This window comes from Arvicola amphibius, chromosome 9, assembly GCF_903992535.2.
Source record: "Arvicola amphibius chromosome 9, mArvAmp1.2, whole genome shotgun sequence".
Classification (NCBI taxonomy): domain Eukaryota; kingdom Metazoa; phylum Chordata; class Mammalia; order Rodentia; family Cricetidae; genus Arvicola; species Arvicola amphibius.
The window spans coordinates 2962152-2988380 of NC_052055.2; the positions used below are offsets into that span (position 1 = coordinate 2962152).

The window sequence follows — 26229 nt, forward strand, 5'->3', positions numbered from 1 at the left end:
AAAATCATTTTCCTAAAAATTATTTTCAAATTGATCCTTAAACCAAATCAGACATTTTAAAACGATGCCCAAGCCAAGGTAGCAGCATTGTGGGAGGTGGGAGGGAGAATAAATCCTTACAGAGAAAAGGTAAAAACAAGAATGTGCTTTTACAGAGAGGAGGAGGAGCCTGTTGTAACCCTCCCCCCCCCACCCCCAGGAGTGGCTGCTGAGCAAGCCAGCTGTGTGCTGCACTCTCCACTCAGTCTCTTCAGAGGCAGGAAAAGCTGTGGAGGACACGGGGAGACACAAGGAAGGGCTCTGCCAGGCACTGCGGTGCAATGGAGGCCTGGACAGTGGGTGTCTGTCTGGGTCTCAGGATGCTACTTGGTTAGCCTTGGACTTGGGAGCCTCTTGTCTCAGTCCTGGGGTTTGTTTCCTCTTGCAGGTTACAACCCATAAATGAAGGAAGCTGAGGCAGGAACTGGAATGGGGCCACAGAGGGCTCTTAACCAGCTTAAGGTGTGCAAGGAAATACCCCACTGGGGCTGGAGAGGGCTCAGTGGTTAACAGTACTGGCTGATTTTTCAAAGGACTCAGGATCAATTGCCAGCACCTAGATGGTGGCTCACAACCTGTACTCCAGTTCCAGGGAATCCAGTGCTCTCTCCTGACCTCTGTGGGCACCAGACATATATGTGACACACCGACATAAATGCATGCAAAACACCTATATGCATAAAAATTTAAAAGTAAAACAGAGTTTGGACTAGTTTCAGACATGGATGCAACCCGAAAATTCGACCCACACCCCAGAACCAGCCCGAAGACCCAGCAACAGGAAGGCAGAGCCCAGAGCACAGAGGACCTAAGCTAAAGATTCTTTGTGTATTTGTGTGTGTGTGCACGCGCGTGTGTGTTCACGCGCTGGGGGTTACCCAGCTGCTGGCCTTCTAGTGACATGAACTGATACATTTCCTGATCCATGCAGCTTTCAATTTGGACTTTGGTTCCTGTGGCTGAACATACTTTGTTCCATGAACAGTCTTCACACACAGGCCACAGACTGAGGCTGTGTTTGAAGGAGCACTTGTGGCAGTTACGATTGTTGTGTGTCTACACCAGGGCTTGAAACGCTTGGCTTTTAAAACAGCTAACTGCAATCTATTATAGAATCCTGAAACGTGATACACTGAGAGAATGGGTGGTGATCAAGGACTTATAACTTCATTTATTGGTGCAATAAATTTATTATTTATTACTGAACAAATAATGCAGAACACACAATGCAAAGAAACCAGCACAGGGCGGGAAGCAGGGAACTCAGATGCAGGGCATTACACGTTCCAGACATCCACATCTATGGGAAGCTACTTCTAAAGCGCTTTGTTCTGGACACACTCTGAACCTGACTTCTACTGGTCTCCAGGCAGACGCCTGCTCTCCCTCCTTGCATTCCACCAAACAGGATCAAGTTGGAGTAAGCCTCTGCAGGCTGATTCTGACGTCAGGGGCTGGGAAGCAGTTCCTTCAGCTAGGACACAGCCACGTGAGAGAAAGTGTCGATACCTGGTGTCTAAAAGTAGAGGAGAAAACACCAGCAAGCCAGAGGCTGGCGGAAGGATCCACTTTAAAGAGTCAACTATTGGCGTCTTTGCTACAGAAAGCAAAACCACCAAGTCTTTACTGTGGGTTTCAGATTTTACTTAATGAAAAATTATTAAGCCTCCATAATAACATAAAACATGACTTGTATATTACAGAACTGCGGGCACAGGGCTTCCAAACACTCTAAGAGGCTACCGTGTAGTTGGGTCCAGACCCCTATCACATCATGCACCTACACACAGCAGAAAGGAACCGTGACTCCAGCATGACGTTGTTCGGGGCTCCTGAGGCGACGGACTCCTCCACCTCTGCTGTCGGACACTAGCTGATGTGGACGGCGTTCCGGGACCAAGGGTTGTAATGAACGGTGACACGCAGCAGGCTGACGGGTGACAGTGGAGGACAGGATCCTTTCTCTAGTGCCCACGCACTACAAAGGGTTTCCTGATAGTTTCTGAGTAGGACATCTCAAAAATAAAGTGGGAGGAGTCTGGGGACTGAGGAGTGAACTCTACAGGCTGAATTTTACAGATGCTGCCATCAGCTTAGAATGAATCAAAATTGTCCCACAGCAACCAAATGTTAGATCAAACCATCCATGTTAAAGACTGTTAATTTTTAAGACCTGTCTGCCGTGTGAGTAGCTTGAAAGCAGTCTTTAAAACTCAGTCTGACAGCTCTAATTTGCCATTTAGGTTGTGAGAAAAAAAAAAAAAATTTAAGTTGAAAGTTTCACTTTCGGCTCTGACAAAATCCATGGACAAAACGGAATCAAAGAAAAAACCAATCTGCTTTCCGGGGGGTCACTGCTCCTCCCTCAGGGTGGGGTCCCCGCTGTGAGGCCTCCCCAGCCTCGGCCTGGGGCAGATACTCTTTAAACACAGGCTGTGGCAGTCCGAGGATGCAGGATAACCCACCACAGGACGAGTTCAAAGGAACACTTCATTCTCCTGAAAGAGTCACGTTTTAAGTAAAAATCCAAAACGAAAACCAGCCCGCATGCTCTAAGAACAGAAGGCCGGTGCTGACGGCCTTGCCTCCTCTCTGGCCCTCAGTGCGCCAGCTCAGGCTGGTTGTCCACGAAGGGTAGTACCCCGCTCACATAGTAGGCGATGCCCAGGGACAGCAAAGCAATGACCAGGATCAAGAGCAGGACCCTCCAGAAGCCCAGGTCCTCCACGAACTCCTGCCATGTGGTCCGGAAGCTGGACAGGACGCCTTCGCCCTGCTGCAGGTTGGGGTTGAGCAGAGAGTGGCTTTCCATGGCACTGCAGGAGGAAGAGAAGGGGGCGGGGCGTGAAAACACACTTCACCCGTAAAGCACAGAGCAAGACAAGCTACAGTACCAGTACCAAGAAGGCTAGCCCTCTGGTGCTGTACTGGAGAACTTCCTGCAGAGATACCCTGGCCCAGCAAAGTGCTGTCTACAAACTCCTGAGAATTCGTGTATCGGTCTTAGACCACAAACTGATAACCGCAATGACTGGATCCCTGGTTCGCTCCAGCAGGCAAGTTAAAACTCCTAGTCAGGATGTCCCAAAGGGTGTGGGGGGAGTGCAGCACTTTGAGAAGTCAAAACAAAGACCCTAAATTTGGCCTTGTTGAAGTTTCGTCCGCCTGAGCTGAAAGATTACTGAAGTGGACCCGGGAATGAGTATGATGAAGATACATTGCAAGCATGTATGAAACTGTCAAAAAAAAAAAAAAAAACATTTTGAAAGATCCCCAAGCAGAGACATTGAAATAAGTCAAATGCCTGTCTCCATCAAGACATTAACCCAAGCCTATCTTGTTTCAGAAGCACCCACACGGCAGCTCACAGCAGCTGGTATTCCAGCTTCAAGGGATCTTCTGGCTTCAGCTGGCATTGCACACATGTGATGTACACACATACATGCAGACAAAACATTCATACACATAAAATACTTTTTTAAAGGAAGAAAACTGAGTTTATAATAATATACAGAGAAGGGGAGCTAACTTGATTTTTAGGTCCCTATGTCTCCCAGAGCCCGTGGAGAACAGCACAGTAAATCCATTGTCTTGGAGGTGGTCACAGTTAAGCGACCTGCCTGGCTCATCCCTTTGTATTTTCCTCTACTCTGTTTAGTGACATGATTCATGCTAAAAATTTCTTCTCTTTATGCAGCCCTGGAGGATCTGGAAGTCACAGTGATTCTCCTGTCTCTGTCTCTTAGGGCTGAGATTAAAGTCATGGCCCCACTGCCTGGCTAAATTAAATTCATCTTTTAATTATGCGACTCAGTGGTTCTGAGATTTTCAAAGGTGTGAACCATCTCTAGGGTCTAACCCTAGCAAGTCTCTACAGCTAGTCGCAGACTGCACCCATTGTTCTCCCTGACCCTCGTAACCACTAACCTATTTTTCCCCTGTGAATTTCCCTATCTGGGACACTGTACACCAACAAAATAAAGAGGCTGTGACCTTTCATGCCTGGCTTCTCCCATAGAGCATTTTCCGGTATCCATCCCAACCCTAGCATCTGCCAATACTTTACTCACTTTTACGGCAGAGTAACACTCCCTTGGGTAAACAGGTGATGCTTATGCTTCCATTAGCTGATGAGCAATTGGTGTGTGCTGAGAAGTGGCACTGTTGGGTCACATGGTAACTGTGTAAGTGTTAACAAGCTGTCAGACTGGTTTCCAAAGTGGCCCACTCTTCTATGCTGTCTCCAGAGGGTCTACTTTCCCACAGCCTCCACAGTACTACTGACAGCCCACTGCAGCTGTCTGCAAAGTTAAATACTATGCCAAAAAACCTGTGCTTTTGATTTGCGTTTTATAAAGTCGTTTTTAAATGAGCTGATCTCAGCTCTGGTGGCACCGGGGGAGGAGCAGGAAGGAGAACCGTGCAGTAGTGTTAGTAACCTACACTCGGGAGCTTCGTGTCCACAGGGCTAACACAGACCCCCTGACGATCAGCACTGCCCACACAACTAATCACACCTTAGTTAATTAGCAATCAGGACAGGCAAAACAAGGCCAAGTATATTTCTGATAAAGAGTCCTACTAGCCAGTATCAAAAATGGGTTCTCCAAAACACATCAAGAGAAACGTGCACTCTGGATGTTCCTCACCGTCGAGAAGCTCGGGCTGGAGAAGTGTACAGCCGCTCTGAGCACTGTGTGCGATCATGAGGACTGGGGCTCGGATCCCTGCACCCACCAACAGGCCAGGTACCCCACATGTGCCTGTAACCCCAGCTCCGAGAGAGGGGAGAAGTGGAGAAAACACGAGCCTTGGGTTCAGCGGAGAGTGACTGATGAACACCTGGAGTCTCCGGCCTCTCCAGTAGAGCACAGACACGCAGAGCAGCACACACAAATGCCCACACACTCAGACAGGGACACACGTAAATCTTTAAAAGAAGCTTAAAGTAACCTATTATTTTACAGAAGATGAAATTATGCTTCCCGTTGTTTTGCAGAGGCAGAGTTAACCACTGCTAAAAGTGCCCTTGGCCTGTGGACTCTCCTCCCTGCAGAGTGAGACGTGTCTGACTCCCGGCTCCCTGCCTGTCGGCTTCAGGAAAGCTCGGGGCTTCACCAGTTCAGTGAGGACCCACAGCTCCTTTAGGACAACAGAAAGACTTAAGTAACAGAGCAGAGCTAAGCAACAGTGGAACCCAGCGGCCAGCACAGGAAGAAGGAAGGTGGCCTGGCTGCGAAGGCGTCAGAGCTGGCCCTTGTGGCCCAATGGTGTATGGGACCCACAATGGAGGCCTGGGTGACCGGACACCAGTTCTCAGCTGTGTTCCCTCTGAAAACTGGGAAGGGACGGCGTGTACACTGGGAAGGGAAGGCGTGTATGCTGGGAAGGGACGGCGTGTACGCTGGGAAGGGATAGCATGTACTACACCATCGACAGCACTGACCTCACTTTCAAAAAGTCGAAACACCACGGCAGCCCACCAGACTCCACGGCACTCCATGGTCAGGCTACTGGCTCTGCCCACCAAGTGTTGGGGCCAGAGGGCAGCCCACCCTGCAGCCCTTCACTGCCCTCACCTTGCTCCATGACTGATGAAAAGCAGTCAGATCTGAGGACCTCGCCAGCCCCCACATCTGAGCTCTGGTTATAGAGAGAAGCCCAAATTTCATCGCTTCCAACTCATGCGAAAGTTACTCTCTTCATTTGCCTGAGTTATGTGCGCTTGTGTACAGTCGTGAGGGGAGCTGAGACCCTCACACCCACATATCAGGGTCTCACTATGTCACCCAGGCTGGCTTAGAATTCCCCTGCCTCAGCCCCGAGTCCCAGTATTACAGGTGTGCGTCTGGCACAGGAGTGCCAGTGTTCGCAGTCTCCCTGCTCGGCTCCCATCGCTCGCCACCGTCCTGGGATGCTACCCCGCCTGTCTGTCTACCTCTCCTTAATAAACCCCACTCTTGTGACCCACACTTAAAATTCGGAAGCCCCTTCCCTCTAACCCTGCTTTTCCCTGTCTCTCCTCCAACATGGGCACTGTGCCGTAGCTAACGGAACACGGTGGCCACGGATACTTTGGTCAAGTTTTGCAACTGTAATCTGAAGCCACAGCACATGGATGAAGTAACAGGCAGCAGCTCAGAAGCAGCTCTGCGCCCGAGCAGAGAGGGCGAGCAGGGCGCCCTCCGTACCTCTCGCTCTCCGCGGTCTGCATGGTCTCCAGCTTCGAGTGTGCGCCTCGGTTAAACCCTTTTACCTCCTGCTCTTCCAGAGACTCCAGCAACCTGATGACGTCTTTGTTCACGCCCCGGCGCTTGGCCAAAACTAAAGGGGTGGCGCCTTGATGGTTGCTGGAAAAGCCACAAAGAGAAAGTCAGTGCAGTGGCCACGCCACACGGCCAGCCCCCACTGGCCGCTACCAGCAAGAAAGGTGTGGGCCAATGATTCACAAGTCAGACCCAGAGCAGACCCAAGCAAGCCAGAAACGGATCATTGAACTACTGGATTGTCCTTCTAGGAAAGGAAAAGAGAACATTTAGAAAAAATAAAGAACAAATGTCAGTAAATAAAAGAGAAAAGAGAACACCCTAAGGATGAATTGGAAAGTCTAATCAGTCTTTGTGCACGTTGTAAGTATATTCATGTGTACGTACAGACATGTATGTGTACACACACATACCTCTAGACTCAGTCTTTGTACACATTATGCATATATATTCATGTATACTTGCACACATACATGCTTATATACATATATATAAAATGCTTAAGAGGAACAGAACAGACCTCAAATCACACTGGCTCCTGTCCCATTCTGCCTGTCGTCACAGAAACATTTGGGGGCATGCTGATCCAGATGGCCAGGGCAGCAAGAAGCTTGCAGCTAAAAGTTCAAGCTCGGCACTGAGATGAGCTGGCCTTTCCCACATAGAGAGCAGACACACTGGGTCAAACGGAACCAAAGCTGCACAGTGTCGTCAAACTACAGACTGAGGAGGATGCAGGCCTCAGGGCTACGATGAGGCCAGCTCTGCAGAGGAACTAGGTCAAATTCTAGTCCCATCCTTTTACAACCTGTGTGACCTCTTAGCCTACCTATTCCATGTGTAAAATGAAAAAGGGAAGGTTGGAGCAGGGGCGGAAGTGCTCAACATAGAAATAATTGGATGAAAAAAATTAAAAATAATAGAAAATGAAGATGAGACTGGAACAGAACTTGCTGTGAGTTATAACAGGCTGATGAACAGCCCTCTTCCTGCTTCTGTTGGCTTACACTTTACAGTTAGTCAACAGGAACCAGCTTATTTCTTAGACACACACGCATGCGCGCGCGCACACACACACACACACACACACACACACACGAGCACACACGCACACACGCTCCAGGGCTGGCCTGGTATCCCCACACTCCCCTATAAAGGCTTCAGTCTTCAATGCCTTTCTGAACTCATCGTTACAATGGACCAGCAGATGATGAGACCCCAGCTCATAGGAAGAAATGGCCCACCTTCAGAGGTGCAAAGAACTCACCAAATATCAATTTTGAGTCCATTGGAGACTAAGAACTGGATGGTGTCCACGTGGCCACACAGGTGGAGGGCAGTGTTGCCTTGATAATCCGTGGCCAGTGGGTCAGCACCAAATTTATGTAGCAGCTGGCAGATGTCCACGTTCCCTCGGGCCGCGGCGAGGTGCAGGCCTGTTCTGCCCCTGCTGTCTCGGATATTGGGGTCAAAGCCACTTTCCAAAAGCCGCTTGGAATAGGTGAAGTCCCCATCGATGCAGGCTTGAAGCAAGGGCACGTTAGTCTGTGAAGAATCGTTGACAAACACGTAGGACATGGCCGGATGTGGCAGGTGGACAGTCCTGCAGGGAGAGGTAAGGAAGGGGACATTGCTGAGGACAGACAGCTGGTCAGAGACAATTGCGCTTCCTGGCCTCTTCCTCACCAGACGACAACAACCACAAAATCACCAATTATGTTTTATTGCCCACTAAAAGATTTTTTTTTCACATCTGCCAGATCAAAATGGTGTTAAATTACTATAAAGTTCTCTTTTACTGTTTAATCTCAAAAAGGTGTTGAAATATTTTTGAAGCTAAAAGAGAACTGCTCAGATTTAGTTCACTGCCAGAGACACCCGTGAGCTGTAAGCTCTGCTGCAGCCGTCCGCACAGGCACAGCACTGCGGCCGGCGCCTTGTCCAACAGCGGTGATTGCTCTTCTCGCCTGCTTCCTCCAGGAGACGCGATACAGTAACGGCATTAACCCAGAGCACATTGGATCTCAGGCAAAACTTAAGACTTCATTTTAAAAGTTAAAGGAATTAACAGACAGATTTTAAAAACATCATTAAGCCCAAAGATTTTTTGCAGAATGAACCATCTTCTGCTTTGCCGTCACCTGAGTATTTGACTTTGTCACACTCCTGGTATCTAAGAACAGCAATGAGGCCAAAGCAGCAGCTGTTCCCAGTCCCACCCAAATCCCCACTCCACGTGGTCCTACAGCCCGAATCTCCTGGAGATCAGGCACGCAGCAGGCAGCTCCAGCACCAAGTCCCACTGGTGCTCCAGAGACACCACGCCTGAGAAAGCCTAAGCCGAGCCCAGCACTGCCCTGCCTCAGCCACAGGTGTGCCTCGGCCACAGGTGTGCCTCGGCCACAGGTGTGCCTCAGCCACGTGACACTCAGCTTCAAGCTCTGGCCTCACTCTTTGAACTTCTAAAGAGAAAACAGGCAGACAGGGCATTTACAGAGCAGGCTCTTTTTAGAAAATTTATTTATCTATCATGTGTGCATATCTGTGCACAATGCATGTGTGCATGCCATGGTGCATGTGTAAAGGTCAGAGAGCAACTTGTGAGAGTAGGTGCTCTCCTTCTACCACGTGAGTCCCAGGCGCCACACTCAGGTCACCAAGCTTGGCTGTGCACACCCTGACCTTCTGAAGCATCTGGCCAGCCCCTGGAGAGCAGGCCCATTCACAGTTTCCCAGGTGAAGCCTTTCTGGAACAGGAATGGCACAGGGTACTCGACCAACTGTAACCCCCCTCCCACGGGCACTGAGTCTGCCAGGGTTCTCAGCTCTCCAGCCTGGGCTGCCTGACTCCAGAGCTCTGCGGCTGCCCCTGGCTCTGAGGCAGGCATCAGCCCATACATCCTCAGGACTTATTCTGAGCAGATATCAACATGGGGTGTTTACTGAATGCTACATAACCATAGCAACATCAAGGTAAAGCTTCACTACCTGACTTCCCATGAGAGTCCCTACAGGGACGGCAGTCTTCCTGGGCTTTCAGACAGATGACCTGGACAGGAATGTAGAGGGTCAGACAGGAAAGACTAGAGGCAAGCAGTCAGTCAGTCAATGGACAGGAAATGATGGGATCTTGACCTAGAGCAGTGACAGAAGAGGGGACCTGGAGAGGGACGCTGAACAACACCAAGGTTGAGCAGTTGGTAAGGACAGCTCTGGACAGAGGTCAAGGTGAAGAGCACTGATATAACACAGCATGAGGACCAGAGGCTCGTGACGCATGCAGCTCAGGCTGGCCTCAAATCCAGAGATACACTTGTCTCTGCCTCCTGAGTGCTGGGATTAAAGGTGTGCGCCACTACCACCCTGATGAAATAATAAATTCTTAAAAATTAATCCCCAGGGCTGGAGATTTAGCTCAACATTTAAGAGCACTGGCTGCTCTCCCAGAGGACCTGGGTTCAATTCCCAGCACCCACACAGCAGCTCACAGGAGCCTGTAATTCCAGTACTGGGGGATCCGACACCCTCACACAGACACATTTGCAGGCAAAACACCAAGCACCTAAAATAAAAATAAATAAATCACTTTTTAAGAAAAGCACTTGTTGCTCTTAAATAAAACCAAGGTCCGTTCTGGCACCCACGTGGTGGTTCACAGCATCCAGAACTCCGGCTGCAGGGAACCCAGTGCCCTCTTCTGACCTCTGTGGGCATCAGACACGTACGTGGTGCACAGACAAACGCAGGAGTAGAACAGTCACACACTCAAAATAGGTCTAGAAAAGTATTTTAAAAACTTAAAAAGGCATAGTTTCCACATAGTGCTTGTCTTCTCACTCAGATGAAAGATGTAATTCCATCTTAATAATTCATTTAATGGGCTGGAGAGATGGCTCAGTGTTTAAGAGCATTGCCTGCTCTTCCAAAGGTTCTGAGTTCAATTTCCAGCAACCACATGGTGGCTCACAACCATATGTAATGAGGTCTGGTGCCCTCTTCTGTCCTGCAGACATACACACAGACAGAATATTGTATACATAATAAGTAAATAAATAAGAATTCATTTAGTAAAACAGTTAACAGTTCTGTGGGCGCATTCTCTAGTTTCTTCTGCACTAGTCACAGAAACAAACAAAGCCTAACACAAACTGTCTGGGAAACAAGAGAGCATATTCCAAGTGTTGTCCAAAGCCAAGACATGTTGGCTACACCCTGTAAGAAATGATCCTTAAAACCTAGCTACTGGTGTTTTGACTTAGGCCTTCAGGCATGCAGACTGGGAATCTTCCGGAGTGGCCCAGGGCTGGGTTCGGATGTGGCCCTTCTTATCTGCTGGGTGGGAAGGGAAGTCAGTCGGTTTCTGTCCTGGAGGAACTGCTGGACCTCAGCCTCAGCTAAGACTCCACAGGCAGAAAGCGCCTTCCCCTCGGTCAGGGAGGGGACCTGCCCTAGTGCAGGCTGCAGTCAGTGAGGGTTCACAGGCTGTGAAGGAGTCTGCCCCAGAACACACCTCAGGGGAGAGGTAAGACAGTTCCTTGGTGGCCCCAAAGCTGTGTCGAATTCCTAATAAGGTTCAGCAGCAATGAACCCAGAAGGATCAACAATGACAAGGAGCTTCCCCTACAGCCACGGTGCAGCGTGAGAAGGAACGCAGAGTTCCGGGACACACAAGCAGGTCAAGGGGCCGTGCACATTCCACAGATGGCCTGAGGTGAAGCAGCAACGTGCCAGCCCCCTGACCCCCACCCCCAGCACTGAGAAGGGACAATGGACGTGTGAGTGGAGCTGCGACCGCTGAGAAGAAAGCACAGGTGTGGAGAGTCACGGGGGTTAGCGACAGGGAGCGAACAGGGTTCTGGAAGTCACACTCAGCCTCTGGAACTCTGAAAGCATCTTCTCCACAAAATATATGGAGGCTAACCTTTAACTCTGGCTTCACTGTTGCAGGGCCACAGAATTTGGATCCAGGGTTTTGCACAAGCTAAGCAAGGGATCACCCACTGGACAAAGCTCACTGGGAAAGAGAATAAGAGGGGAAAAGGTAAACAAACAGCCAAAGCTTGTCGTTAAAGCAAACCACCTGGATTTAACTCAGTGTTCTACTCTCTGTCCTTTCTGCTGCCAGCCCACCCTCAGCTTCCCCTGGGCCCGCTTGGGTGGCCTCTCTGTACACCAGTATACCCTGACTGATCACCCAGTTCTTAAGAAGAACTGTGAAAACAGGGTGCTGTGCAGCCAGTCTGGATCACAGAAAGAGCATCAATCAACCAATCAATCAATTCACCGTGTGCCTAAAATGCATCATGTGAGCCGGCTGCATATAAAGTCCAAATCTCAGAGTCACCATGAAGGTGAAACTTGCATTAATCTTTTACTGGTCATGCAACACTACTATCCAGCACCTTTAAATAAATGCACACAGAGAAACCATTAACAGTGTCCAGCAAGGCTCTATTCACAATGTGAATATCAGACTGTAGCATGGGAGCCAGCAGTGCCGGCCTGGAGCTGGGGGGCTGCATGCAAGGACCACAGGGTATCAAGAGGCACCCTAAAGACACGCTAATGCACAGGGCCCTCTGCTGCTTCTAGTTTTCTGGGCTCCGTATGAATTTGGACAAACGTCTGATCAGCTCCACTTCACTCGATTCTCTCGCACAACTGCTCTGAGCGCTCTCCACCTCTCGTCCTGAGTGGCGAAGCAGGCTGTCACCTGTGGTCTCTCTAGCACGGACTCGGCCTGAGTTCTCAGGATGAAAGGTGAGAGGGGATGTTCTAAAGTGAATTCATGTCACGTAAGAGCACTCTGAGCTCCTTCTGCGGAGTACAATGACAAACCACACAGTTACATCCCAGACATCCTACTGTCCCCTCTGGTCTACAGGAAAAGCCAGGCTTCAGCCTTTCTGTCATACCAGTGCTGGTAACCAAGTACACCGTCCAAATTGCAGATCAGAGCTAGGTGAGTCCATGTCTAATGTTACATGAACACATCAGCCTGAATTACAGAACAGCTGCCCCAACAACCTCAACTCATACATCAACCACTAGAAATCTAGACCTTCCCCTAAACTGAATAAAAACCAGAACTCAAGTTAACTATTGCCCCAGGGGTTGGGACTTTACAATAAAATGTATTTGAAGACACCTACAGACCCCTGTAATATAACTCAGGAGCCCCCGTGTCTCCTTCCAGCGTCCCCGATGGCAGCACCTCACAAACCCACAATGGAACATCTCGCCCAGGATGCAGGACATTACAGTTAGCACTGACACACCCAAACACAGTGTTCACAACACTAGGGGCTGGCATGCTGCTCTTGCTTTGTCTCTAAGGCTCACTTATTTTATTATGTGTATCAGTGTTTTTGCCTGAGTGCACACGCGTGTGCGTGTATGCACACATACATGCTGGAGCATCACCTACATGCATGGTGCCCACAGAGGCCAGAAGAGGGTGCTAGAGATGGTTGTGAGCTGTCACACAGGGTTGGGAATGAAATCGTGGTTCTCTGTGTGAGCAGCAAGTGCTCCTAACCCTGGGCCCGGCCTGCTCCTACTTCCTGCCATCTTCTCAGCCCTGAGAAGCCACTGTGTGCCTTCCACCTCTGGAACCACTGGAGAGGACGGCGTGAGTGACACCACAGCACCACACGTGGCCTTTGCCTGGCTCCTTTTCACTCGGCACACGTCTCTTTCATGTAAGGTTGTGCATGCGGCTGCCCTTTCACTGAGTGCTGTGCCTTGTGACGGACAGACCATGGCTGTTCGCAGTGAGCGTCCTCCTGGAGGACACTCGGTTTGCGGCAGGATTTGTGGTCACAGCAGAGCTTTTCAGGAGAGGTGTCGCCTTGTTTGTATCTGCCACAGAGCACCATGGCGTGCAAGAGGGAAGCAGAGGATAACTTCTGTTTTTCCTTCCACCAGGGAGCTACGTGGGTCGTCAGGCTGGGCAGCAGCCCCTTCCTTCACTTACGGAGCCACCCGCACGCTGGAGCTGCTGGAAGAATTGGTTAAAGGTTGTGTGAAGCTGCTTCTTCTTTTCTCTTAGATAAATGGTGAGGAACGTAACCACTGATGTGTAGGAAAACCTAAAAACTTTGAAAGACTGCTGGATCCAATGGTGTCTTCTTTCACACGCAAAAAAGAACATAACAAAGTCATCTTTGGAGTCGTTTTTCTGAGGGTCCAGCTATTTATAGGGCTCTGTACGACCAAGCATTTGGAAGGACAACCAGAAGGCCTGGGATGTACCAAAGGGTCACCTGACAAGACCCATCCCAGTGCAAAGTTTGGGAGCACTAACTCGGTGTGAACAGTTGACTCGCAGCTTTCGAATGCCACCCCCTCAACGCCAACCTGAAAGTCAAGCCCACACAAGGAGGGCTGATTCTGAGGTGGAGGAGGCAGGAGGGGAGACGTGAAGCCCGGCTCACGTGAGGGGCAATCGCACAACTGCAGAGCCAGGTTTCCTTCTGCTAGAAGCTGCCTTGGCCACCGCGGAACGTGTCTGGCACTACGCTGCTTGGGAGTAAGAGTAAAGCCAGCTGGGCTCCTTAGCTGTATAGCTCAGCCCTCAGTCCACATCAACACCATGCTGAGTACAGGGCCCTCTCCATGTGGAGGCAAAGCACACTGGTCTCTTGGTAACAGTGGCCTCCAGCAATGAGGTGACTTCTAGTGGGGGCAGGGGTGGGGAATGTGTGTGTGTGTGGGGAGAACTGGCTCTGCAGAGTCAAACATGGTGGCCTGAAAACATGAGCAGCTGCGGTGGAGGCCGTCGAGCCCCAGGGAGCACCCCGCCCTTCAAGAGGGCGCTGGTTTAAAGGGCTGGTCCATGGATGGGCACGGACATGTGGACACTGTCACGGGAGTACGGGGTCAAGTCTGGGGTGGGGTGGGGTGCCTGTGCAGTGCTGACCGCCTCTCACTCTGGGGTGAAGCAGTCAGCTGGCCGTCTCCCATGCCAACCAGCTCTGACCTGAACCCTGAACCCAAACAACAACCCAGCAAGGAGTCCTGGGCGGAAGCCTGAGAGGCGCTCACGTGACGGAAAGTTCCACCCACCATGCCTGTCCATTTATATCCCAAACTCTGGACCCGCAGCCTCGGATCAATGTGGAGAAGTCTGGGATCAAATTCTCGGTGGTCAGGCAGCAAAGGAAGATGCTCTGTTTGGTACGGACTGTGCTGATGACCTTCAATCTGTTTCCATATCCAATGCCAACAACCTACATACTGTATCGATTTGTTTCTCACTTTGAAAGTCACTGGGTTTCAAATGCTCTGATGACATCATACCTACGGGGCAACTGCAAGGGCGGGGGGGGGGGGAGAGATTAAAGCTAAGACACTGGAGCAAAATGTAAACAAAGACTGGTGGCCAGGAGGGGCCCACACTGTCTACGGCTGAGGAGAGAGGCGCTGCGGAAAATGGATCCCACCTGGATTTTCTGCGTCCTACTGGTTACTGTCATCTCTGTAAAGGAATCCAGGGGCTTCCAGATAGAATATAACCTTAATGAGCCACACAGCAAGAGTTTGAGGAAGCCATCAAATCCTGACACTGTGTGCAATGACTGATGGGGAATCTTGGTCAACCTTTATCTTTAAGAGGTGGGGCCAAATTAGGGTGTGGTTTTCTGGGACCCAGGTGCTCTCTCTCTCAGTGGTTTCCTAGCAGCACAGCTGACCTGACTTCTCATTCCAGTTTGGTGAATTTGCCCCTTATAATAAATAAAAATATAATTGTTTTCTCTGTTAGCTAGTCTGGTTACTTCACGAACCAAGATAATTCAACAAATGAGCAAATGACTGCCCATAACCCTGCATCTACAGCTCCACAGATTTCCCAGTGAGCAGCGACTGTTCCTAACCCAAGTCCACAGATCCACAGATCTCCCAGTGAGCAGCGACTGTTCCTAACCCAAGTCCACAGATCCACAGATCTCAGGCAAGGGAACGTGTAGGGGACCCCACGATCGCCTCAGGCTCTTTTTCCCAACAGTGATTTTAACCATTTCCAAGGCCCAGCGGTGTTGGTGGGCCCATCACTGCCCTGCTGGGGCAGAGTGGAGCTTCAGACCTAGGCTACAGTATTTCTAACTGCCCGTGCAACTCTGCACATTCAGTCAAGAAATTCAGAGCAAACCATCCACACAAAACTCATGCTTAGGGAATGGGGGTCCCTGGGGGAGTGCTGACCCCGACTCGAACCCCAGCAAGTTCTGTGGAAGGAACAACAAACTTTGCAACTAGCTCGTGGTGGTCGTACAACTTCAGACCACATTTCTAGTGGGCAAGAAATGGGTGCCATTTGTCTGAATATCCTGGCAGAGGCTCAGTGTTCAGCTTGGTGCCCAGGTGAGGCTGGCTGTACCTGTGAACGCGGCTCCTCTCTTTAAGGCTCAACCAAAACAATGACAGCAAGCTTGGTGTCACTGTGAAAGCTTCAAGTCTGGTGTGTGGTTCATCTTAAACCAAGTTTGATTTAAAAGCTTATTTTTTTATTTTTAGGACTCTTGATCGACCCTATTGATGGTTAAAATGTGATTTGTAAGGTTTGAGTTATCTCTCCTAAATAAAGCTAATTATACAAATACTCATTTGTGGTTCATTTTTTTTCCTTTAAAAACAGTTTTTAAATATGTATTTGGTGCTCTTGAAGATCAGAGGAGGTTGTCAGGTACCCTGGATCTGCAATTACAGGAGACTGTGAGTCTCCTGAGCCGGTCCTGGGAACCAAACCCAGGCCCTCTGCAAGAGCAGCCACCACTGTGGGCGCTCAGAAGGAGGGACAGCTGACCATATTCTGCAGGTTCTGGTATGAGACGCTGGGGAAGAAACTGGACAGTCCTCTGAGCACAGCGCAGTGCACTGAAGGAAGACATTGGCGTTGTTTTCTGACGTTAAAGACGGACATTCAAAATAAGCAACGTTTAGATGAACGCAGATCTACGGCCAAGACATGTTTTCACTCTACATCCAAACGTGTGGAGTTCAGTCTGTTCTCCCCTCTGAGACACGGCCTCGTGTAGCCCAGGCTGGCCTCGAATGTGGCTGTGCAGCTGGTGTGTGCCACCAAACCCAGTCTGTGCAGAACTAAGGAGCAAAGCCAGGGCTTTCCCCCGTCGAGGTGAGACTCTCCCAGCTGCACTGCTTCCTAGCCTAGCCCTAAGATTCAAACTTTGTGACCTCCTCAGTGCCATCCCATCAATTATTTCACAATTAAAACTTAATTAACACAGCAAAGGGAAAGATTAACTAGAAATGTATAAGTTACTGAATGATATTTTTAAAGATTTATTGTGTATACAGTGTTCTACCTGGATGCATCTGCGCACACCAGAAGAGGGCATCAGATCTCATTATGGATGGCTGTGAGCCACCATGTGGTTGCTGAGAATTGAACTCAGGACCTCTGGAAAAACAGGCTTCACTGTCTGATAAAACATCAGGTCACCGTGTTTGATCATGGGATCCCTTCTCACATGGCGAACTGGCAATCCCTCCCATCCAAGAGTCTGAGCCTGACCTCCACATTCCAAAGGGACTCCCTCCCGCCAAGAACAATGGAGGTCTGCCTGTCCCTTGCTCCGCAGGAAGCGCCCGGGCACCAGTGTTCCGAAGCAACCTTGTTGTCACCGAATACAAAGTAAGTTTTTGTGGAAAAACAGCTAAAAACCTTTGGAAATATCCTCTGCTTTACAGGAAGTGACTGGATTCCTGGACTTGCTGTTCCCAAGTATTTCTCACTGTCTGGGATGACAACTGAACCCTTACCCAACTTTTTTTTTTTCTCTTCCAACAAGAAACCAAAAACACTAACCAGGGATGTCTGATGTGTTCTGGAAATATTTATAGTATTTATTGCTTTAATGACTAGAGTTTACTCACAACTCAATTTTTAGAAAAGATAATAGATTTAAATAAGTTCTAAATAAATTCTCATAAAAGTAATCACTGCTAGCTTGGACCGTTTAATACCTTTGTTTTCTAGAATCGTTACTATGTAATCAATTATGTGGTGTTTGAAATTCTCACAGCAAGGACTCCCTTCAGGTCATGATCTGCACTTACACGGCCCTGGGAGGTCAGGCTGCAGACAACAGCGATTTAACAGCATTGCGCATACGGCCCAACAGCGCCACCTTGTGGGCCATCTAGTCCTCCTCTTAGTTTAGTTTTGCAGAGTCTTGCCTTAGATACCAGGCTTGTCTCAGACCCCAGATCCTCCGGCCTCTGCCTCCTGAGTCCCAGGGCTGTGGTATGCCACCCACCTCATCTTCAAGTTCACATTTACATCTGGCACCGGCATAAAGCAAGGGAAGAGCCTCTGGGTTTGTCTGTCCATCTCAGTAACGCGTAATTCTTACTGTGAATGTGAAAATCCAGAGTTCACACGCATGGGTGCTGGAGGTCCCCTCCTTCATGCAAAGCCTCCATCCTAATGACACGAAGGAAGGGGGCATCTTCCTTCCACAAGCTCTGGGAACCTTTCAGAGACGGGAGCAGAGGCTGGCAGGCTCCTAGACTAGTTCTAGGAACGCCGCACATGAGGTGGGGTAGTTCTGAGGTGTGCATGTGTGTACCGAGGCCAGAGGCACTGGATCCCTGGACTGACGTGTGTGCGTGTGTGTACCGAGGCCAGAGGCACTGGATCCCTGGACTGACGTGTGTGCGTGTGTGTACCGAGGCCAGAGGCACTGTCTTGCAGGAAGCGCCCCCCAGTGCTGGAAAACGGCCCCGGCCGCATGGACACCAGTTAGAGCTACCTTACACACCTCAGCTTTCTTCCAGCTCTTACCCAAGTCTCCTAAAGCCAGCATTTAGTCACGTGCACTGTGACTAACACTAAGGAGGCCGGCGGTAACGTGGTAAACGTCCTCATTTTTAAAATGTTCTGTATGACCTGTCACCAGGGGCGTGACAAACTAAAACACTCAACAGCTCTTTATTTAAAAGTCTGAACAACTGCTCCTTTGAACTTTTGTTCTGGCGCTCAAGAGAACCACATTGTTCGGAAAAGATCACTGTGACATGAAAATTGTTCTTTAAAAGGCTTTCAAAAGACGATGACCTCATAGGCTTCAAAAGTTATAATACATTCTTATTTTTGAATACATGGAACAAATTACATCTCTAAATGCACGAGTTTTGGATTTTGGAAAATGATCTGAAATCAGAATGTTTTGTACCTTCGTCTACAGAGGCTCGGAGGAGACAGACAGGTTAAAGCCTGCTTTCAGGTCGTGGCAGCTAGGAAAAGCCCCTCCCGCAGCGCTCACAGACCCCCTGCCACCAGGCTTCTGTTTAGCACTTAATTCTTGTTTACCAGCTGACTTCAGGCGTGTGACGTCACCATCCCCATCTTCGATACCCTTCCTGGACTTAACTCCCACCACCCACAAGGTGGTTAACCCACAAGGGCCTAACCCAGCACTCCTATTCCCCACTTTACAGATGGCTCTTTTACATCCTTCAGTCTCTGCTCTAGTCCCCCCGGACACCCCCAAACAGGACACCCGCCAGCAAAGTTGTGCTAAGTCTCTTCAGCCAGCTTCAAGGCCGGCACCTGAGGGTCAGCACGGTCCTCCACACTTATTGGCACCTTCTATTGTTTCACCCGGTCACTGGTCCCCTTGTTTAAGGCACCGGGTGATAGGACATTGTGTGGATGGACAGTCAGCTAATCCGCTCATTTACTGAAGAGCATACTGCTTGATTCCACATTCGCCCACGTTTGAACAATGGCGCTGTAAATCCCTATGTCCACGTTTTTGTGTGGACATGTTTTGGAGTCCTACCAAAGGATACTTCTAGCTTGTGTGGCAGAAATACGCAGTTCTGTAAGAACTGTCACACTGTCTTGCGGTATGGGTTCTGTGAGAACTGTCACACGGTCTTGCGGTGTGGGTTCTGTGAGAACTGTCACACGGTCTTGCGGTGTGGGTTCTGTGAGAACTGTCACACGGTCTTGCGGTGTGGGTTCTGTGAGAACTGTCACACGGTCTTGCGGTGTGGGTTCTGTGAGAACTGTCACACGGTCTTGCGGTGTGGGTTCTGTGAGAACTGTCACACGGTCTTGCGGTGTGGGTTCTGTGAGAACTGTCACACTGTCTTGCGGTGTGGGTTCTGTGAGAACTGTCACACTGTCTTGCGGTGTGGGTTCTGTGAGAACTGTCACACGGTCTTACGTTGTGGGTTCTGTAAGAACTGTCACACGGTCTTGCGGTGTGGGTTCTGTAAGAACTGTCACACGGTCTTGCGGTGTGGGTTGTACTATTTTACTTTCCCATCAGTAATGAATTCGACTCTGGCAATTTATACTTTGTTTCGTGGTGCAGAGTCTTGCACAGCAGGCAAACATGCCATCATTAAACTTCGTTCCTGGCCTTTCGTCTTTTAAGGCAATGTTCTGCCACGTAGCTCAAGTCAACCTCGACCTTACTATGCAGTGGAAGCTGGCCACGACATCCTGGTGCTCCTGTCTCTGCCGTGGCTCCCATCATGGTGGGGTTACAACCAAACACCATGATAGCAGGCAGCTGGTAAACACTCCTGCCAACAACATCCCATGCTACTCACGTTCTGGATTTTAAGCATTTTACTAGGTGGAGAGCAGCACCTAAGCTTTGCTTTGGGCTGCATTCCCTTGACAACGCTATGCTCATTTGACGTTTCTATCTTCTTGGATGGTGTTTGCTAAGGTCTTCGCCTCGACATCCTTTCCTGGTGCTGGAATAAAACCCTGACTGAAGCGACTTCCAGGACAGATTGGCGCAGCTGGCCACACCGCACCCACAGCCATGAGCAGGAGCAGTGAACTACGCAGGCTCTCCCACTCCTACACATGGAGGAGCATCCGCCTAGAAAATGGTGCCACCCACAACAGGGAGGGCCTCCTACCGCAGTTAATCTAATGCTCCTTGAACATGCCCTCGGCTCAGCATGTGTATGTATGAATTTGGAAGAGAGCAGGGAAGGTTTGGAGGGAGGAAAGATGGAAATGATGGAATTATATCACAGTCTCATAAAACAAACAAATAAATGCCACTAACCATCATGACTTTGATCCCAGGATTCAGGAGGCAGAGGCAGGGATCTCTGAGTTCGAGGCCAGCCTGGCCTACAGGGAGTCCCAGGACAGCCAGGGCTGCACAGAGACCCAGTCTCAGAGGAAACAACAGAACTACTCAGGCAGGGCCATGGAGACAGTCAGAGTTTTGGTAAACGGACTTGCTGCCACACCTGACAGCCTGAGTTCGAGCCCCAGACACACTTGGCAGAATGGGAGAAACACCTCCACAGGTGTGCCAAGTGTACACACACACAACCACCAAAGCAGCTCCAGAGGTGCCCTGGCCTCCACAGGTGTGCCAAGTGTACACACACACAACCACCAAAGCAACTCCAGAGGTGCCCTGGCCTCCACAGGTGTGCCAAGTGTACACACACACAACCAAAGCAGCTCCAGAGGTGCCCTGGCCTCCACAGGTGTGCCAAGTGTACACACACACAACCACCAAAGCAGCTCCAGAGGTACCCTGGCCTCCACAGGTGTGCCAAATGTACACATACACAACCAAAGCAGCTCCAGGGGTGCCCTGGCCTCCACAGGTGTGCCATGTGTACACACACACACACAACCAAAGTTAATCGCCACAGTCTTTAGCCCCTTCAACTAGGTTACATCCTAATCGTACAGTTTTAAGATTTTCCTACATTTTGGGTCACAGCCCTTTATCACGTGCATCTTTTAGAAATACATCCTTCCAGTCCGTCCTTCCCCACCTGCCTTTCATTTGATGGCATCTTTCCCAGGGCAGGAAAAAAAATCTAATTTTAATAAAATCCATCTTCATACTCCTTTCTTCCATGCTGTGCCTTTGGAAGGTGGCCCAGAGCTTTCCTGTACGGAGGCCGCAGCCCAGCTTTGCGCATCACTTCTAGGAGCTGGTTGATACGAGTCTCTGCACAGATGACCACAGAACCTGCATTTCTTCCTTCCTGTGCTTTATACTCTGTATGTCCTACCGTAGCTAGCCAGGCAGAATGTCCACTGTATTGAAAAGCGGAGGAGAGAGATGTCTGCCTGTGTCTGACCTCATGGGAGAGCTTCACCACTGCGTACAACGGCGGCCGAAGGGTGTATGGATGCTCCTTCCCAAACTGACAAGTTCCTCTTTACTCTTTACTGAGTTTGCCAAAGAGGTTGCTTCAGCCAATGAAGGCTGCATTGCTAAACATCTACTGGGACCCCAGGCTTCCCTTCTCTGGCCTAATGATGTTGCTGTATAATCCTATATAAGCTGATCATTTCATTTGCTAATACTTGCGGAGGATTTGTACACCATACACCTGTAGCTTCCTAATTGCTGTGAGGTTTTGGCAGGGGAATAGTGGTCTCATAGAATGAGGTAGGCATTCACCATAAAGAGGCGTCTCAGAACTGGTTAACCTCTTCCTTAAATGTCTGACAGAATTCAGCCATGCATCCATCTGGCTAGTTTAGAAAGTTAGCTCTGGCTGTCAGTCATCTAGACTATACAACGTGTGGGCACAGTACGGCTCTTCTTCATGTAATGGCATCTGTGACGAAGGCCTTCTGTTCATGTATATACTTGGACAGTGTCTCTGTGTTGCCCAGGTTAGCCTGACCTCAAATTCACAATCCTCCTCCTTCCACCTCCTAAGTGCTGGGATTTCTAGAATGGGCCACCAGGCCTACTCACTCACATTAGCAATCTCGGTCCTTTCTTTTCCTTCAGCTGCCCACAGACTTATTGACTCTACTGATTTTTCCAAGGAACCAGCTTTGGGGTCCCTGGATACTCACGTCTCATTTTCAATTTTGCAGGCTTCTGCTCCAATTCTTTCTTCTAGTTACCTGCGCGATAACTTAGATGACAGACTCTAGGCGATTCCTGGTGAACCCCAGAGCATCAGAGTGTTGAGGGCTGTGCAGCACAGATACCACAGCCAGGACGCATGTCTAATCTTTAAACAGATGTGTATGAGCACAGCTGCTGCACAGGCAGCGCGGCTCTGGCGCACTGCACATTACTGCGGGTGTCTGTCCCCACTCCCCACATTGTTCAGGGCTACAGGGTGGCACGTGTCCGGGTGCTCAGCCTTTCAGCTGCCTCTGCCATAACACTCCTTCATTTCTCGTGGGAAAAGCATCTCAGCCGTGACCTTAACACGGCATCTGCCCTTTTCAACTCCATCCCCCTGGCTTGTCAAATCAGTGGACGTCACGGCTGATCACTTTCTCCCCGGCCCCTACACTTACCCTCTGCCCCTCAAATATTCCAAAGCGTCTCCTCCCTGGTGCCTTTAATGTTCTTAATCACATCAATCACTGAACATAAAAGGCTCCACGGCTCCATTCTCATTTCCTTAGTCTAGATGCCACAGCCTCCTGATGCTAACCTGTCATGGTTTGGGCATGAAGTGTTCCCACCCAAGGCTCAAGGCCCGGTTTCCCAGCTGATGGGCTATTTGGGGAGAGTGTGAGATTTTCCGCACGTGGGTCCAGCTGGGGAAGTGAGTCACTGCAAGCGTGTGGCTCTCTCTCGGCTGCCTGTCCCCACGAGACGAGCAGCCTTGCCACCTGCTCCCACCTCTGTGATGTTCTGTCTCACAAAGGCCCTAGAAGTCACAGAGCGAAGACGACAGACTAAAATCTCTAAGCTGGAAATAAAATACGTCTTTCCTCTTTTCAACTTATTTAAATATCAGAAATTTTTGTCGTATTGAATAAAAATTGGTCAACAAAATTATAACTACCAAACTTCTGTGAGATGGAAAATTCCAGAAGGAATTCATGAGTTCTAAACCACACACCATGCCAAACAGTGTGATGAAATCTTACACATCCAGCTCTGACCCAGCCTAGGCATGACTCACCCCTCTGTTCAGCAGGTCCTGTTGACGGCAGTCACTTAGCAGCCACCTGGGCTAGCGTAGATCGATCGCCTCGGCATGGGTATCGCAATGCCTGTGGCCCATGCTGCAACGGCCACAGCCTCACCTCCACCCTGCTTTGTTTTATCATGCAGACATTTTACCACCTCAGACCCCACAAGGAGCCGGCGAACACATTTAGACTTTTAAACAGGCAGAGTCATACGCATGCATATTTTAAAAAGACTTATGGACTTATGTACATGAGTATGTTCTGTCTACATCTGTGTACATCTGCACACTAGACGAGGGCATTGGGTCCCTTATAGATGGCTGTGAGCCACCATGTGGTTGCTGGGAACTGAACTCAGGACCTCTGGAAGAACAGCCGGTGCTCTTAACCACTGAGCCATCTCTCCAGCCCATGCATGTAACGATTATTGTAGCATAATGCTATTAACTGTCCTATTTTATTACTGTTAATAATCTACTACTGCGCCTACTTTGTTAATTTTATCATATGATGTGTATAAAGGGAAACAGCACACTGTATACAGGACTCGGCATTATTGAGGGTTTCAGGCATCCATGGAGGAGGGGGTCTTGGATCAATGAATGACTACGGTAGCTCCTACCTGGCCTCTCTGACTTTGCCTTTGCTCTGACAGTCAGGCCTGAATACATTAAGTTGGGACCTTTCATCCTTCTGCTCAAATCCCTCTGAGCATCTCTGTCTCCATGAGTGAAAGCTAGCCTTCCCCAGCATCCACTCGGCTTCAGGCTTCGTCCCTTTCTCCCGTCCTCTGCGCAGACCTCTGGGCCCCTGTGATGGCTGCAGGGTTGCCCTGCACGCCTTCAATCCCACTCTGCGCCCCTCTGGGCGCTGACTCTTCCTGTAAAACCACAGCTCCTTTCCAAGCACTTCCTCCCTCACGGCTTTGTTTTCTTCTTAGTAAATGTTACCATCCAACTGAATATATTCCCATTTTTAAACAAATTATTTTGTTTAAAATAATCCCCATATTTCCCCATTAATAAATATCCCCATATTTAATAAATCATCATTTCCATATCCCCATAATAAAATATCTCCATTTTTCCCAGACAATGCTAGCTCCATTAGATCAAGGACTTGAGTTACCTTCATGTCTCTGGGTCTTAGAATTGCCCCATCACAGAAGACAGGCTGTATGTGTGCTGCATGAACCTTGACAACACTCTTAAATCCTGGTACGGCTATGGAGTCGGGACCCCATGATGGCTAGCATTAGTGATCAACTTAACACAAGAAAGAAGCCCCTGGGAAGGGGGTCTCATGAGGAAGTGTCTAGATTAGGTTGGCCTCTGGACATCCCTGTGAGGGATTTCCTCAGTTAGGTCAATCAGGATGGAAAGACCCGTCCTGTGGGCAGCACCATTGCAGGAGCTGAGCATCTGAACGGAAGGGAGGTGAAGTCTAGCGTGTATCCCATCACCTCTCTCTGCTCTGGACTGTGGCTGTCACAGACTAGCCGCTTCAAGTCCCTGCCACTCTCAGGACTCCACAAGGATGGACTGCACCCTGGAGTGACGAGCCTTTCTCCCTCACGTTGCATTGTCGGGGTATTTTATCTCAAAAGCCCCACTCTCTGAGACTGGGAAGTAGCCATCTCCAGCCTCACACGGAAAACCCTTGACCTTGCTCCACAGAATGTGCCCTGAATCCTTCCCGCCTCCTCACGTGGCAGCTTCTCTCCCACGTCTCCCCAGTGTCCTGGAAAACATGAGCTTACTGTGGGAGGGGAAAAAAATTCTTCGGTTTGGCATAATACTGCATGTGCCAGGTAAACGCACTAGAACTTCTGTGGAGACAAAATTACAACTATCGTGTGTAAATACAACTATCGTGTGTAAACACAAAACAGACCCGCTTCCCTTCAGACCACACTACACTGAAGCAGGGGGACCAGGGATGTTTAACTCTATTATCACTACAAGGTTTACAGGACAAACCTGTTTCCTCACCAAACTCCCTTTAAACGAAAAGGAGTTCACTGCCACACACAGTTAGTCTTAAATAAATCATTTCAGACTACAAATTGTATGAACAAACAAAAATCTTAAGGAAGGTAATGAGAATGTGGATGTGAGGTGGGGTCTTGGGAGACTCGGATCCCGTGCCAACTGTCTGGACTTGGACAAGTTGATTTAGACTCCGTGCCTCAGTCTCCTTATCTGCAAATTAGAAATGCTACTTGTTAGGGTTGTGGCAAAGATGTTAAAAAAGGGACATCACTGGGCACTATACCTGACTACGACAGCCAGCTGTTACTGTAACAAAAACCATCACAGCACTGAGCTGGCCTTAGGAAGTGCCTAGGTACCAATGCTACATTCTGCAGAATTAAGCAGTGTTACTCCCTTCAATGGTGCATGCTTATCACTACACTCTGCAGCCAATTCCAAATTCTGTGGAACACTGTAAGGAATAAATAAATCTCTTCCCCACGGCAGTTGTTGGGAAATCTGGAGCGAAACGATCTGCTTTCTTAACGACGCGTGTCGAGTGTCAAAGTTCATGATCACCTGAGGCCAGGCGGGAAGGGTGCAAACCCTGTCTTACCCTGGGTACCCTGGGCAGTGACAGCGTGGGCAGCTCACAGGCGCCTGCACTCGCCCAGACTGCGGACTCCTTTGTGACCCTCTAAGGATTTCCTTTTCCTAACTATGCTCTGCACCGAGGGGGCTCGCTGGGGTGTCGCTGTCCGTCTGGGGTGGGGCATGGGGTGCCGGGGACTCCCGAAGAACCGCGGGCACACTCGGCGCCACCCCTCAGGCCTGGCCCGGGCCCTCCCGCCAGCATCGCCCGCGGGGAAGCCGATCGGACCCGCGCCCGGCTCCAGCGGCCGTCAGGACCCGGAGGGCAGGTGTCACTGGCTCCCGCCCAGCGGCTGCCCACGGCCCCGGCCCTGGTACCTGCACCCGAGGCAGCGGCGACAGCAGCAGCAGCGGCAGCAGCTCCTCCTCTCCAGCGGCG

The 26229-nt window shown here is 49.8% G+C and overlaps 1 protein-coding gene across 3 annotated transcripts; it reads right to left on the reverse strand.

Annotated features, from left to right (window-relative positions):
- Positions 1-1209: 1209 nt before the first annotated feature.
- Positions 1210-26222, reverse strand: Ankrd46 (ankyrin repeat domain 46). 3 transcript variants are annotated; one of them, XM_038343298.1, is made up of 5 exons: positions 26169-26186; positions 11227-11319; positions 7573-7908; positions 6231-6389; positions 1210-2855 (listed from the first exon to the last, which is right to left on the reverse strand). In XM_038343298.1, exons 3-5 carry the CDS (start codon positions 7881-7883, stop codon positions 2639-2641), a joined length of 687 nt encoding a protein of 228 aa, XP_038199226.1. In that variant the 5' UTR covers positions 7884-7908; positions 11227-11319; positions 26169-26186; the 3' UTR covers positions 1210-2638. The 3 variants fall into 3 exon arrangements, with proteins under 3 accessions (XP_038199226.1, XP_038199223.1, XP_038199224.1); XM_038343295.1 differs by lacking the exon at positions 11227-11319 and having other exon boundaries at positions 26169-26222; XM_038343296.1 differs by lacking the exon at positions 11227-11319 and having other exon boundaries at positions 7573-7913; positions 26174-26215.
- Between the last annotated feature and the right edge of the window lie 7 nt (positions 26223-26229).

Excerpts from the sequence above, each read along its gene's own strand:
- Ankrd46 (XM_038343295.1), bottom strand. The coding sequence starts at position 7,883 with ATGTCCTACGTGTTTGTCAACGATTCTTCACAGACTAACGTGCCCTTG. Across the intron at positions 6,390-7,572 it reads GGACTCAAAATTGATATTTG|CAACCATCAAGGCGCCACCC; the intron begins GTGAGTTCTTTG and ends TGGCTTTTCCAG. Across the intron at positions 2,856-6,230 it reads CAGACCGCGGAGAGCGAGAG|TGCCATGGAAAGCCACTCTC; the intron begins GTACGGAGGGCG and ends TTCCTCCTGCAG.